General features: G+C 45.7%; 1 protein-coding gene and 2 long non-coding RNA genes across 5 annotated transcripts in view; 2 read left to right on the top strand and 1 right to left on the bottom strand.

The window, feature by feature from the left end:
• Window positions 1-15,598, top strand: part of CACNA1A (calcium voltage-gated channel subunit alpha1 A) — a 307,938-nt gene that overhangs the window by 172,308 nt on the left and 120,032 nt on the right. For all 3 annotated transcript variants that reach the window (XM_028839313.2, XM_077977500.1, XM_077977501.1), the window contains one exon: window positions 2,341-2,430. In XM_028839313.2, coding sequence (XP_028695146.2) covers window positions 2,341-2,430 — 90 coding nt within the window. The remainder of the gene's footprint in view (window positions 1-2,340; window positions 2,431-15,598) is intronic.
• LOC144336742 (uncharacterized) overlaps window positions 1-15,598 on the bottom strand; it is a 171,959-nt gene that overhangs the window by 91,483 nt on the left and 64,878 nt on the right. The gene's annotated exons all lie outside the window — the stretch shown is intronic.
• LOC144336714 (uncharacterized) lies at window positions 5,885-14,898 on the top strand. Its single transcript, XR_013409037.1, has 3 exons — window positions 5,885-6,113; window positions 8,231-9,084; window positions 14,695-14,898. It is a non-coding gene; the product is annotated as an uncharacterized LOC144336714 (long non-coding RNA).

Here is a 15,598-nt window from a genome sequence, read left to right as displayed (position 1 = left end):
TTTTAACCATGGACCTGGTTTTTTCTGCTTTGTGCCTTGGTTTTTCTCACCTGCAAAATGGGTATGATATAAACAATACCCTAGATCATGAGATTGTTTCTCAGAATGATATTCATTATGGCAAAATAACACCTAGGATAGGGTCAGAATGTTTCTGCTTGCTAAATAAATAATAATCCCACCAAAAGTCCAGTTTACTGTGAAGGGCTGCTGTCTCCCATGTCAGAAACTTAACCAGACAGAACCATGACTGACTTTCTTTTTTTTCTTTTTCTTTTTTAAATTGAGACAGAGTCTCGCTCTGTCACCCAGGCTGGAGTGCAGTGGCGTGATCTCACCTCACTGCAACCTCTGCCTCTCAGGTTCAAGCAATTCTCCTGCCTCAGCCTCATGAGTAGCTGAGATTACAGGCATGTGCCACCATGCGTGGCTAATTTTTATATTGTTGGTAGAGATGGGGTTTCGCCATGTTGGCCAGGCTGGTCTTGAACTCCTTGCCTCAAGTGATCTGCCCACCTCGGCCTCCCAAAGTGCTGGGAGTATAGACGTCAATTCATGGTCCCCTGGAAACCTGAATATGAAAGGAAGGACCATTAAAAACAGGTCCAAAACCCCAACCTGCCCAGCATAGCTGGAAGTCAGGGGACAGACTGTAAGAGTCACTGTGTATCCAACCTGGGGCTTCATGAAAGTAAAGCTTCCTAGAGTTTAGAGATAGGGCTGGATGTGGTCTGTCCGTGGCTCACACCTGTAATCCCAACACTTTGGGAGGCCGAGACAGGAGGAACACTTGAACCTGGGAGTTCAAGACCAGCCTGAGCAACACAGTGAGGTTCTGTCTCTACAAAAAATAAAAACGTAGCCGGATGTGGTGACGCACGCACCTAGGGTCCCAGCTACTCGGGAGGCTGAGGCAAGAGGATCACTTGAGCCTAAGAGGTCAAGGTTGCAGCGGGCATCACTCCACTCCAGCCTGGGTGACAGAGTGAGACCCTGTTTCAAAAGAAAAAAAAAGAGTTTAGAGATAGGCCAGAAGGATATGCCTGCAATATAATAATAAGAGCAATGAGAAAAATAATAGTACTCCCTGAAACACGCAATTTGTTGCTCGAGATTTATCTTCTCACACTTTAGAAAGCTGGTTAGACAGGGGCTGGGTGTGGTGGCTCACGCCTGTAATCTCAGCACTTTGGGAGGCCAAGACGGGTGGATCACTTGAGGCCAGGAGTTCAAGACCAGCCTGGCCATCATGGTAAAACCCATCTCTACTAAAAATACAAAAATTAGCTAGGTGTCGTGGCACACGCCTGTAATCCCAGCTACTCGGGAGGCTAAGCCACGAGAATTGCTTGAACCTGGGAGACGGAAGTTGCAGTGAGCCGAGATCACACCACTGCACTCCAGCCTGGGTGACAGAGCGAGACTCTGTCTCAAAAAAAAAAAGAAAGAAAACTGGCTAGACAGGGTGATGACTTTTGATTTAAAATCCCAGGGATTTGAGGGAAATAAAAGAACTGGCACTCTGTCCCAGAAGGTTATAAAATGAATTTTACAGTTTTAGCTGGGGAGGGGAGATTACCCATGGGTTGCCTAAATCTTGTTATTGGAAGTCTACACCTGAACTTACTGTCTGCTATGGAGCCCCTAGGGGTATATAGCTTGAATACTAGGGTAGAATCCCAAAATTGCAGCCTGCCTAGCAAGTATGCTACTGGTCAAGGGGTGAACTGTTTTCATAAGAAAGTTAGGTTTCTTAGAATTTGAAAATAGAGGCTGAGTGTGGCAGCTCGCGCCTGTAATCCTAGCACTTTTGGAGGCCAAGGCAGGCAAATCACTTGAGGTCAAGAATTTGACCAGCCCTGGCCAACATGGCAAAATCCCATCTCTACTAATAATACAAAAATTAGCCGGGCATGGTGGTGCACGCCTGTAGTCTCAGCTACTCAGGAGGCCGAGGCAGGAGAATCGCTTGGACTCGGGACGCGGAGGTTGCAGTGAGCCAAGATCACATCACTGCACTCCAGCTTGGGTGACAGAGCGAGATTCTGTCTCAAAAATAAGTAAATAAATAAATAAATAAATAAACCAGAGGGAAAATAGTGGCCGAGGGCCCAGACCTGGAGTCAGACTGAACCCGACTAGATTCTTGTCTTTACCCCTTTAAGCAAAGTGATAGTGCCACCTTGAACCTCAGTTTACACATCTGAAAAATGGGTATACTATTAGTTCCTGTGAGAACAGTTGCCGTGAGAGTTAAATCCAAGGACACACTGTGTCCGTACGGTCTGTGTTGCAAAAAGGGTAACGTCTTTTTCTCTTGCCATGTTTCCATTGTTGGAGCTCTGCGGAGAGCCACCATAAAGAAAAGCAAGACAGATTTGCTCAACCCCGAAGAGGCTGAGGATCAGCTGGCTGATATAGCCTCTGTGGGTGAGTCCCTTCCTCTGCCACCTATCAGTTGTTCATCGCCTATCGTCCAAGAGATGGAGTGGGGTGGGGGCAGAGGGCTTGCAAACTGTGCTGCCTGGATTTGGGTCTCAGCTCCACCCCTTCCCGCCTGTGCGTGTGTCCTGGGGCAGATTACATCATTATGGGAATAACATCTGTGCCCAGCTTCTCGTTGTTTGGTGGGAATTCTACTAAATGATCCCCATAAAGCATGGCGAACCGGCACCTGGCAGGGACCAAGCTCCCAGTCATGTTGGTGAATGTTTGTGACTCACTCGGGAAGTATTCATGGGGGACCTGCTTATATTAGGTGCCTGATTGCAAATAAGACACAGGCATTTGGGAGGCTGAACTGGGAGGATCACTTGAGCCTGGGAAGTGGAGGCTGCAATGAGCCATTATTGTGTTACTGCACTCCAGCCTGGGCACAGAAAAAAAAAAGACACAAATGGGCCAGCGCGCAGTGGCTCACGCCTGTAATCCCAACACTTTGGGAAGCTGAGATGAGCGGATCACCTGATGTTGGGAGTTCGAGACCAGCCTGGCCAACATGGTGAAACCCTGGCTCTACTAAAAATACAAAAACTTAGCCTGTAGTCCCAGCCACTCGGGAGGCTGAGGCGGGAGCATCACTTGAACCTGGGAAGCAGAGGTTGTGGTGAGCTGAGATCTCATCGCTGCCCTCCAGCCTGGGCAACAGAGCAAGATCTTGTCTCAAAAAAAAAAAAAAAAAAAAAAAAAGACACAAACCAAATCCCTACCTACATGGAGCTTGCAGTCCGGTGCAGGAAATAGAAATTAAACAGAGAATTACACAAATAAACCTGTAATGGTAATGGCACATCAGGGAGAGGCTCTGGGCTTAGTTTGCTCTGGAAGGATGGGGAGCAGTCAGGGAAGGCTACCCGGAGGAAGTGATGTTTAAGCTGGAAACTGAAGGAGGGTAGGAGATCACGGTGGTGGTAATAGCAGAACGAACAGTGTGAGAGGCAGGGCTCAGACCTTTGCCACCACAAGAGCCAGAGTTTGAGGAAAGAGGGAACGTTTATTCTTTCCCTTCTCATTCCTCTGTCCTGTTGATTCATTGACTGTGACTATGTTGATCGTGACCTTCTAAAGTGAGAATGTATTGTTGTTGTTCTTTAATGGATCTTTGTTTTTAATGGAAGGAAAAGCATCCAGGCAGAGGAAATAAGACTGGAATAAGATTGAGGAGATAAGGAATTTAGGCTGCTTAGAAAACTGTGTGGCCGCAATTTAGAGGAAGAAAGGATGGCAAGAGAAAGAGGAAGGGAGGAAGAGAGGGAGGGAGAGAAGTGGAGGAAGGAGAGAAGTTAGCACATCCATGTGTTTCTGATCCATAGTTTCTGGTCTATTTCATATTCCCTTTTTTTCGCTCACCCCTAGTTTATAACCTTATTGCTGAGTTTAGGCATAATTTCCATTGCGATCACATATCTCGTAGGGTGGATACACTTGGATACACTATGGTTTGTTTAGCCATAGTTCCTTTATAGGGTGTTTGAGTTGTTTCCAGTCATTTCTCTTACGAAGAGCACTGCTGTGCACATTTACGTACAATGACTCCCCCCCCCCCCACCCTTTGGGCGTATTTCCTTGGAGATAATTATAGGATCAAAGATATTAACAGCTTTTCAACTCATTATTCAAAGAGCCATTCTGAGTTTCAAAAACATGGAGCCCATTTATAAACCCTGCCAAGTATGCATATGTTCGTGGATTCCCCACCCAGGCCATCGAATATTACCAATTTAATTTCCTTTCCCAGTTAAGTGGGTTTGTAATGAAACCTTAAAGCTTGTTTTCATTTGCATTTTTAATTTCCAGCCAAAACATGCTTTTTCTTGTAATGGAGAACTCGTTCTACTTACACTTGTGTGTGCATCTGTTTAATCTCCTGTAAGCAAATGTCAAGAATTGGAGCGCTCAGTCGGTGTCTTGTGTATTTGATCAATTATGTCTGTCTCACGTGTTAGGTTACTTCCATTGTTTTAAAATCTGTCTTATGGCCAGGCACAGTGGCTCACGCCTATAATCCCACTGCTTTGGGAGGCCAGTGCAGAAGGATCTCTTGAGGCCAGGAGTTCAAGACCAGCCTGGGCAACATAACAAGACTCCATCTCTGAAAAACAAAATGTTTAAAAACTTAACCAGGCATTATGGCACACGCCTGTAGTCCCACCTCCTGGGAAGCTGAAGCAGGAGGATTTCTTGAACCCAGGAATTCAAGGTTGCAGTGAGCTATGATTGTGCCACTTCACTGCAGCCTGGGCAACAGAGTGAGGACCTGTCTCTAAAAAAAATAAGTAACATTAATTCTTAAAAATCTGCTTTGTTGGCCGGGCGTGGTGGCTCACGCCTGTAATCCCAGCACTTTGGGAGGCTGAGCAGGCGGATTGCTTAAGGTCAGGAGTAGGAGACCAGCCTGGCCAACATGGTGAAACCCTGTCTGTACTAAAAATTCAAAAATTAAGTGGGTGTGGTGGTGTGCGCCTGTAATCCCAGCTACTTGCGAGGCTGAGGCATGAGAATCGCTTGAAACTGGGAGGCGGAGGCTGCAGTGAGCTGAGATGATGCCATTGCCCTCCAGCCTGGGCAACAAGAGTGAAACTCCATCAAAAAAAAAAAAAAATCTGCGTGCGTGTGTGTGTGTGTGTGTGTGTGTGTGTGTGTGTATATATATATATTTTTTTTTTTTGAGATGGAGTCTTGCTGTAGCACCCAGGCTGGAGGGCAATGGCACCATCTCAGCTCACTGCCACTGCAGCCTCTACCTCCGTTAACAAGGCAGGTGACATTGCAGCTTTCTAAACAGACCCAAAACCCAGGCCAGTGGCTTGTTAGTTCATAGCCACGTTTGCTACCGGCAAATCCACCAAAACCCACCTCATCAGCCTGATTACTCAAAAAGACAAAGAAAGGAGCCCCCAATCTAGCCAGTGGTTTTTCTAGACCACTCCAAAAGAGATCTCTGGAATTCCAGGATTCTGGCAAGGAATCACATTTACCTTTATTTATTTATGTAAAGAATGCAATAATACAGGCAGGGTGTGGTGGCTCACGCCTGTAATCCCAACATTTTGGGAGGCCGAGGTGGGAGGATCGTTTGAGGCCAGGAGTTTCAGACCAGCCTGGGCAACATAGTGAGACCCTATCTCTATCAAATATTAGCTGGGCATTGTGGCACACGCCTGTAGTCCCAGCTACTCGTGAGGCTGAGGTGGGAGGATCACCTGAGCCCAGAAGGTTAAAGCTGCAGTGAGCCGCGGCATGCCCCTTTACTCTAGCCTGCATGACAGAGACCTCATCTCAAAAAAAAAAAAAAAAAAAAGAATGTAATAATACAGTAATGCATATTTCAAAGTAAGGTGAGAGCTTTATGGTGTCTGCGTTCACATTCACATTGCACCACAATACGCACAGTCCTATTTTTTTTTTTTTTTTTTTTTTGAGACAGTGTCTTGCCCTGTTGCCCAGGCTGGAGTGCAGTGGTGCAGTCATACCTCACTGCAGCCTCAAACCCCTGGACTCAAGTGATCCTCCCACCTCAGCTTCCCTAGTAGCTGGGACGACAGGTGTAGACTGCTACACTCAGCTAAGTTTTTTATATTTTTTAAGAGATGGGCTCTCGATATATTGCCTAGGCTGGTCTCAAACTCCTGGTCTCAAACAATACGCCTACCTCTACCTCCCAAAGCAGTGGGATAACAGGCGTGACCCACCACACTTGATCCACACGGAGTCTTTTTTTTTTTTTTTTGAGGCGGAGTCTCGCTCTGTCGCCCAGGCTGGAGTGCAGTGGCGCGATCTCGGCTCACTGCAAGCTCCGCCTCCCGGGTTCCCGCCATTCTCCTGCCTCAGCCTCCCGAGTAGCTGGGACTACAGGCGCCGCCACCACGCCCGGCTAATTTTTTTGTATTTTTAGTAGAGATGGGGTTTCACCGTGTTAGCCAGGATGGTCTCGATCTCCTGACCTTGTGATCCGCCCGTCTCGGCCTCCCAAAGTGCTGGGATTACAGGCTTGAGCCACCGCGCCCGGCCACGGAGTCTTATATAATTGGTGATTCTACTGTGTTGTTGAATCAGTGGATAAACGCGCTATAAAGCAGGTTCATTTCTAATTGATGAACTTACTGCTGAAATAAGGAATTTGAATCATTGACATGGAAAGTTGAGCCATGTTACTGAAAGGATATCCATTTTTTTTTCTTGTTTTTTTTTTCTTGTTTTTTGAGATGGAGTCTTACTCTGTCACCCAGGTGGGAGTGCAGTGGCGCGATCTCGGCTCACTGTGACCTCCGCCTTCCAGGTTCAAGTGATTCTCCCACCTCAGCCTCCCAAGTAGCTGGGACTACAGGTGCACACCACCAGGCCTGGCCAATTTTTGTATTTTTAGTAGAGATGGGGTTTCACCATGTTGGCCAGGCTGGTCTCAGACTCCTGACCTCAAGTGATCCGCCCACCTCAGCCTCCGAAAGTGCTGGGATTAGAGGTGTGAGCCACTGCGCCTGGCAGGATATCAAATTTCATTTAGACTGGAGGAATACATTCAAGGGATCTATTGTACAGCATGGTGACTGTATTAATAACAATGTATTGTATACTTGAAAATTGCTCAGAGAGTAGATTTTAAGCGTTCTCACCATGACAAAAGTGATAAGCATATGTGGTAATGCATATGTTAACGAGCTCAACTGAGCCATTCCATAGTGTATACATATGGCCAAAATATCATGTTGTGCACTATAAATAGATACAGCCTGTATCTGGCAATTTTATGAATAATAATAAATGAATAATAATTTTAAAAAGAAAAATAACAGTATGGCTGGGCGTGGTGGCTCACACCTGTAATCCCAGCACTTTGGGATGCCAAGACGGGCAGATGATTTGAAGCCAGGAGTTCAAGAGCAGCCTGGCCAAAATGGTGAAACTTTGTCTCTAATAAATATACAAAAATCGGCTGGGCATGGAGGTGGGCACCTGTAATCCCAGCTACTCGGGAGGCAGAGGCGTCACTTAATCGGGGAAATGGAGGTTGCAGTGAGCCAAGATCTGCACTCCAGCCTGGGTAATAGAGTGAGCCTTTATTTATTTCTGTAAAGAATGCAACAATACAGGCCAGGTGTGGTCGTTCACGCCTGTAATCCCAACGTTTTGGAAGACCAAGGTGAGAGGATCATTTGAGGCTACAGGCGCATGCCACAGTGCCCAGCTAATACTTGATAGAGACAGGGTCTCGCTACGTTGCCCAGGCTGGTCTCAAACCCCTGGCTTCAAACAAGCCTCTCGCCCTGGCCTCCCAAAGTGTTAGGATTGCAGGTGTGAGCCAATGTACCTAGCCTATATTTAAAAAAAAAAAAAGAAGAAGAAGAAGAAAGAAGGAAGAAGAAGAAGAGGAGGAGGAGGAAAAAAACAATTATAAATAAGTAAAATGTGGAGCATATGAAAACAAAACAAAAAAAGTTGAGCCATTATGAATGGAAGCTGCCATTGTAACTCTGCTTTCTTAGGAAAACCAGATCCTATTTAGATGATTTTTTAAATTTGTTTTTAGAGGTAGGTTCTTGCTCTGTCACTCAGGCTGGAGTGCAGTGGTATGATCATAGCTCTCTGCAGCCTGGAGCTCCTGGGCTTAAGCAATCCTCCCAGCTTAGCCTCCCAAGTAGCTGGGACTACAGGTGCCACCACACCCAACTAATTTGTTGTTGTTGTTGTTGTTGTTGTTGTTGTTGAGATGGGGTCTGGCTATGTTGCCCAGGCTGGTCTCAAACTCCTGGCCTCAAGTGATCCTCCTGCCCTGGCTTCCCAAAGTGCTGGGATTACAGGCATGATTTTTCAATTAATTTATTTGCAGCTGACAAATGGTAATTGTGTATGTTTATGGGGTACAGTGTGATGTTTTAATCTATGTATGTATCATAGAATGATTCAATCATGCTTGTTAACACATCTATCACCTCACCATCTCACCATTTTTTTGTGTGTAGGGAAGGCATTAAAAATCTCTTAGCAATTTTGAAATACACAACACATTAATAATGCAATATAAATACACAGTAATGTATTAATGTATCACTAAATGCAATGCAATGCAATGTAATAGGTCACTAAAACTTACTCTTCCAGTCTAACTCTAACTTACACCCTTTGATCAACATCTTCTCTTTCTCAATCCCTCCTCCTCCCCTGCAGCCTCCAGGAACCACCTTCCTGCTCTTTCTATGAGATCGATTTTTTTTAGTCTTAAGCTCCCACATATGAGATCATACCATAATTATCTTTCTGTGCCAGCTTATTTTACTCCTCCATTTCTATCCATGTTGTCACACATTACAGGATTTCCTTCTTTTTAGGGCTGTATAATATTCTATTTGTATATATACCACATTTTCTTTATCCATTCATCCATTGCGGGACACTTAGTTTGCTTCCGTATTTTGGCTATTGTGAATAATGCTGAAGCGAACGTGGGAGTGCAGATGTTCTGAAAAGACTTAAATGTCACACCTGAAATGGTAAAGATGCTCTGAGAAAACATAGGGAGAAAGCTCCATGGCATTGGTCTCGGGAATGATTTTTTTGGACAGGACCTCAAAAGCACGGGCAACAGAAGCAAAAATGGACAAATGGGATCGTATCAAACTAAAAAGTTTGTGCACAGCAAAGGAAACATTCTGCAGAGGGAAGAGACAACCTAAGGAATGTGAGAAAATGTTTGCAAACAATACTTGTGATAAGGAGCTAATATCCAAAATACATAAGGAACTCAAACAACTCAACAGCAAGAAAACAAGTAACCCAATTAAAAATGAGCAAAGACAGCTACTCGGGAGGCTAAGATGTGAGGATCCCTTGAGCCCGGGAGGAGGAGGTTACAGTGAGCTGACATTGCATCACTGCACTCCACCCTGAGCGACAGAATGAAACCCTGTCTCGAAATAAAAATGTACAAAGGATCTGAACATACGTATCCCAAAAGAAAAGACATACAAGTGGCCAACAGGTATATGAATAAAATGTTGAACATCACTCATCATCAGAGAAATGCAAATCAAAATCTCCATCAGCTATCACCTCACACCTGTTAGAGTAGCTGTATCTTTGTTTGTTTGTTTGTTTGTTTGTTTGTTGAGAGGAAGTCTCGCTCTGTCGCCCAAGCTGGAGTGCAGTGGCGTGATCTCAGCTCACTGCAACCTGTCCCTCCTGGGTTCAAGGGATTCTCCTGCCTCAGCCTCCTGAGTAGCTGAAATTACAGACACACGCCACCATGCCCAGCTAACTTTTGTATTTTAGTAGAGATGGGGTTTTACTATGTTGGTCAGGCTGGTCTTGAACTCCTGACCTCAAATGATCTGCCCTCCTTGGCCTCCCAAAGTGCCAGGATTACAGGTGTGAGACACCATGCTCAGCCTAGAGTAGCTATCATCAAAAAGACAAATGAGGTTTGTTGAAGTCCTAACCCCTGATACCTGCGAATGTGGCCTTACATGAAAATAGGATCTTTGCAGGTGGTAATCAAGTTAAGATGAGGTCAAACTTAATTAGGGTGGGTCCTAAATCCAACGACTGCTATCTTTATAAGAGGAGAAGCAGGCTGTCCAACATGGTGAAACCCCGTCTCTACTAAAAATACAAAAATTAGCCAGGTGCAGTAGTGCACACCTGTAATCCCAGCTACTCAGGAGGCTGAGGCAGGAGAATTGCTTAAACCAGGAGGCAGAGGTTGCAGTTAGCAGAGGTCACGCCACTGCACTACAGCCTGGGTGACAGAGTGAGACTCCATCTCAGAAAACAAAAAAAAAGACAAATCCTAACAAGTGCTGGCGAGGATGTGGGGAAAAGGGGATCCATTTACGTGGTTTTAATAATACAGGCTCTATATGGGTGGTATTGAGTTCCCAGAGTTGCCATTACAAAGTGTCACAAACCCAGTGGCTTAAAACAACAGAAATTTCTTCTCTCACAGTTCTGGAGGCCAGAAGTCCAAACTGAAATCAAGGTGTCAGCAGAGCCACCATGTTCCCTCCGAAGGTTTTAGGGGAGAATCTGTTCCATTCCATTTTCTTAGTTTCTGGTGCTGCCAGCAATCCCTGGTGTTCCTCAGTTCATAGATGCGTAATTCCAATCTCTGCCTCTGTTGTCATATGGTCTTCTTTCTGTGAGTCTCTGTGCCATTTCTTTTCCTTTTTTTTTTTTTTTTTTTTTCTGAGACAAGTCTCACTCCGTCACCTAGGCTGGAATGCAATGGCACGATCACAGCTCACTGCAACCTCAACCTCCCAGGCTCATGCAGTCCTCCCACCTCAGCCTCCTGAGTAGCTGGGATTACAGGTGTGCACCACCACGCCCAGCTAATTTTTGTATTTTTTAGTAGAGACAGGGTTTTGCCAGGTTGGCCAGACTGATCTTGAACTCCTGACCTCAAGTGATCCGCCTGCCTTGGCCTCCCAAAGTGCTGGGATTACAGGCGTGAACCGCAGTGCCCAGCCTGCTTCTCCTCTTCTAAAGACACCAGTCGTTGGATTTACGACCCACTCTAATTAAGTTTGACCTCATCTTAACTTGATTACCACCTGCAAAGACCCTATTTTCAAATAAGGCCACTTTTGCTGGTACCAGGGGTTAGGGCTACAACAAACCTTTTTGGGGGACACAGTTCAACCCACAATATGGGCAGCAGCTACAGTCATATGCTGCATAATGTCATTTTGGTCAATGACAGATAATATATATGATTGTGAACCCATAAGATAATATGATGGAGCTGAAAATTCCTATAACTTAGTGACATCATAGCTGTCATAATGTTGTAGCATGAGCACGGTTACTTTTTTTTTTCCCAAGACAGAGTCTTGCTCTGTGGCCCAGGCGGGAGTGCAGTGGGACGATCTCGGCTCACTGCAACCTCTGCCCCCCGGGTTCAAGCGCTTCTCATGCCTCAGCCTCCCGAGTAGCTGGGATTACAGGTGTGCACCACCACGCCTGGCTAATTTTTGTGTTTTTAGTAGAGATGGGGTTTCACCATGTTGGCCAGGCTGGTCTCAAACTCCTGACCTCATGATCCGCCCTCCTCAGCCTCCCAAAGTGCTGGGATTACAGGCATGAGCCACCGTGCCTGGCCCTAATTACTTTATTTTTTTGTAAATGTCATGTAGCCTGAGTATACAGTGTTTATAATATATACAGGAGTGTACAATAATGTCCTAGGCCTTCACATTCACTCACCACTCACTCACTCCCTCACCAAGAGTAACTTCCAGTCCTGCAAGCTCCGTTCATGCTAAGTACCCTAGGCAGCTGAACATCTTTTCTCTTTTATACTGTTTTTACTGTACCTTTTCTGTGTTTAGATATGTTCAGACACACAAATACTATGATGTTATAGTTGTCTATAGTATTAAGTACAGTAATATGCCGGGCAGGTTTGTAGCCGAGGAGCTGCAAGCCACATAGCCCGGGTGTGGAGTAGGCTACAACATCTAGGTTTGTGTAAATTCACTTTAGGATGGTCACACAAGGACAAAATTGCCTAACACTGCATTTCTCAGAACATGTTTCCCTTATTAAGCCAAATATGGCTGTATTACAATTTACATATAATTTTAAGGGTATACAAATTGCCAGAAATCACCAGATGAATCCTTGGCGGTGACATACCCCTTCCCTCACCATAAAACATTGCAGACTGGCCCAGACGTCCAGTAGCTCATGCCTGTAATCCCAGCACTTTGGGAGGCTGCAGTGGGCAGATCACTTGAGGTTAGGAGTTCAAGACCAGCCCGGCCAACATGGCAAAACACCATCTTTACTAAAAATACAAAAATTAGCCAGGTGTGGTGGTGGGCACCTATAGTTCCAGCCACTTGGGAGGCTGAGGCAGGAGAATCACTTGAACTTGGGAGGCGGAGGTTGCAGTGAGCCAAGATCATGCCACTGCACTCCAGCCTGGGTGACAGAATGAGACTCTATCTCAAAAAAAAAAAAAAAAAAAAGGAAAAGAACATTTTGGACTGGTACCAGTTATACTGGCTTTTGATCCCTTGAATGTGGCTGACCATGAACTAAGATATACTTCATAATAACACATCAGACTTAGTACAAAAAGAAACAGTATAAAATATCTTTTGAATCCATCTTAATATTGATTCCATGTTGAAATGGTAATATTTTGGATGTATTGGGTTGAATAAAATATCTCTTGAAAATGATTTTTAAAAATCCAGAAACTGTCTACAGTTATAATTCCAGACCATAGAGAAAAATGAGAGACAGGAATGTATAGAAAAAGGGAACATGAGTCAAAGTGAGCATGAAATTCAACTATAGAAGTAACAGTACCTAGCGTGGGGTCCAGCACTTAGTAGGTGTTCAATTAATATTCATTTCCCTCTCCCTTCCCAGTGAAGGGTACACCTGTTGTGGGGATGTGTCTCCAGGCTGAGTGATCAGGAAAGACTTTCTCAATGGCTGGCACGTGAACCTAGTCATTATTTCAGCTCTTGAGGTTATACTAGAAGATTTATATCCAATAATCATAAGGTATCAGGCATCATGCTAAGATGTATTAATTCATTTATGCCTTTGGATGGCCCTTTGAGGTAGGAACTGTGGTTGTCTCCAGTGTACCAAGGTGGCTTGCCCAAGGTCATCTGCTGGTTGGTGATTAAGCTAGGTTTTCAGTGTGGCTTCAGCAGGAGTGGGGGCTGGGGACCTTCTGCCTGTTGTGGTTGGTCTCTCTCTCTCTCTCTCTCCCTCTCTTCCTCTCTATCTCTCTCTCTCTCGATCTGTGGAACATCCCCTCTGACCCCCAAGGTCCCAAGGGTCTTATTTCTTTTGGCCAAGCCCTTTGGAGACCTGCAGATCTGGACACATATTTGAGAGTCTCAGGGACTAGGGCCAGAAATGCTGGGCAGGGTCATGAGGAGCTGCCCCTGGGCTCGAGAAGGTGATGAACCTGAGGGGAATGGTATTTGCAGAAAGGAGAGGTGTCCCTGTAAGGAGGTCACAGCCACCGGGCCTGGCCAACTGCAGCCTAGTGGAATTGTGCCCCTGCCTCATGGCCACATGCCCCAGGTGTGCGATGTGGTGGCCCAGAGCACACCCTCTGAACTATCTTGACACATCTTCACCAGTTACTAGACCCCTCTCAGCCTGTTTCCTTGGCTGTAAAATGGGGATAACACTGGTCCCTACTTCCTAGGACTCTGAGGAGGAGCAAGTAGCTTGTCGTGTAAAACATGTTCCCTGCAGTGCCTGGTGCCTGCTAAATGTTCCATAAACGTCAGCTGTTATTTTCATTCAGGGGAAGCTGAAATCCATATTTTCATGGAAAATCTCCCAGTTTTTAAATGTGGACCAATAATTTCAGCTTTCACAAACCCAGTATGAGTCGGTATGGCCCCTAGGGTGCCAACTCAAAATCTCCGTTGAAAATTTTGCTGATAGGAAGTGGCCTCCTTGGAGGTGTTTGCTGTGTCCTGTGTCTGGCAAGTGGGGTGGTTTTGATAAGTGTGCTGGATGGATGAATGGGTGAATGGATAAATGGAGGAATGAATGGAGAAACAAATGAGCAAATGAATAATGAACGGATGGATGAATGGATGAGCAAATGAATGATGTACACACAAAGGAATGGATGAATGATGAATGTGCTAATGAATTTAAGAATAGTGAAAGAATGAATGAATAAATGAACAAATGGATGGATGAAAGAATGAATGTACTAATGAATGAATGAATCAATGAAGAACCACTTAAAAATGAATGCAACTGAGGGTTTATAAGAAAAGGTATCTTGGCCGGGCGCGGTGGCTCAAGCCTGTAATCCCAGCACTTTGGGAGGCCGAGACGGGCGGATCATGAGGTCAGGAGATCGAGACCATCCTGGCTAACATGGTGAAACCCCGTCTCTACTAAAAATACAAGAAAATTAGCCGGGCGAGGTGGCGGGCGCCTGTAGTCCCAGCTACTCGGGAGGCTGAGGCAGGAGAATGGCGTGAACCCGGGGGAGCGGAGCTTGCAGTGAGCCGAGATCGCGCCACTGCACTCCAGCCTGGGGCACAGAGCAAGACTCCGCGTCAAAAAAAAAAAAAAAAGAAAAAAAAAAGAAAAGGTATCTTAAGCCTGGGCATGGTGGTTCATGCTGTAATCCCAATGCTTAGGGAGGCTGAGGCGGGAGGATTGCTTGAACCCAGGAGTTCAAGACCAGCCTGGGCAACATAGGGAGACCTCATTGCTACCAAAAACAAAATTGTTTTAATTAAGTGGGCATGGTGGTACATGCCTGTAGTTGTAGCTACACGGGAGGCTGAGGTAGAAGGATCGCTCAAACCCAGGAGTTCAAGGCTGCAGTGAGCTATGATCAAGCCACTGCATTCCAGCCTGAGCAACAAATTAAGATCCTGTCTCAAAAAAAAAAAAAAGATAGAGGTATTTTAGAAGGTAAATTCAATCTGTCCAAAACTGAGCTCCGACCTTCCCCTAAACCTGTGCCCATTCAGTGGATGAGAGCTCCATCCCTCAAGGGGTTCACCAAAAACCTTGGCTCATCCCTGTCTCTTATACTCACACCATTCCATCAGCAAATGTTGAATCTGTCTTAAATGATTCATCCCAAATTCTCCCCGCTTAACTACCACCCAACTCCAGCTCCCTTCCATCATCATCATCACTTGCCTGGATGGGTCAGTCACCTCCAGCCTGGTCTCCCAGCTCCTGTCCTCACCTCTCACTGTCTACTGTCCCCCACGGCAGCCAGAGGGTGCCTGTGAACACCCAAGTCAGGTTCCATCCCTCCTCTACTCAGAACCCTCCATGGCTCCCACCTCACTCAAGGTAAAAGCCAAAGTCCTCCTTGTGGTCCACCAGGCCCTGCATGATCTGCCTATCACCTCCCTGCCTTCACCTCCTTCTCTTTTCCCCTCAACCACTCCACTCCATCCACACTGACTTCCTTGTGCTGTTCCCCAAAACTGTTGGGCAGACACATTCACGCTTCAGGACCTTAAATTTGCTGTTTCCTCTACCTAAGATACTGAAGTGACAAGTCAATACACTCACCTTGACCTTGCAATTTAATGCTGTAGCCTACCCCGTGGACTCTCCTAGGGCTCCCAGTCCCTCTGTG

This window comes from Macaca mulatta, chromosome 19, assembly GCF_049350105.2.
Source record: "Macaca mulatta isolate MMU2019108-1 chromosome 19, T2T-MMU8v2.0, whole genome shotgun sequence".
Lineage (NCBI taxonomy): Eukaryota > Metazoa > Chordata > Mammalia > Primates > Cercopithecidae > Macaca > Macaca mulatta.
The sequence above is the reverse complement of the archived record's forward strand: the minus strand, read 5'-3'. Positions and strand labels throughout refer to the sequence as shown.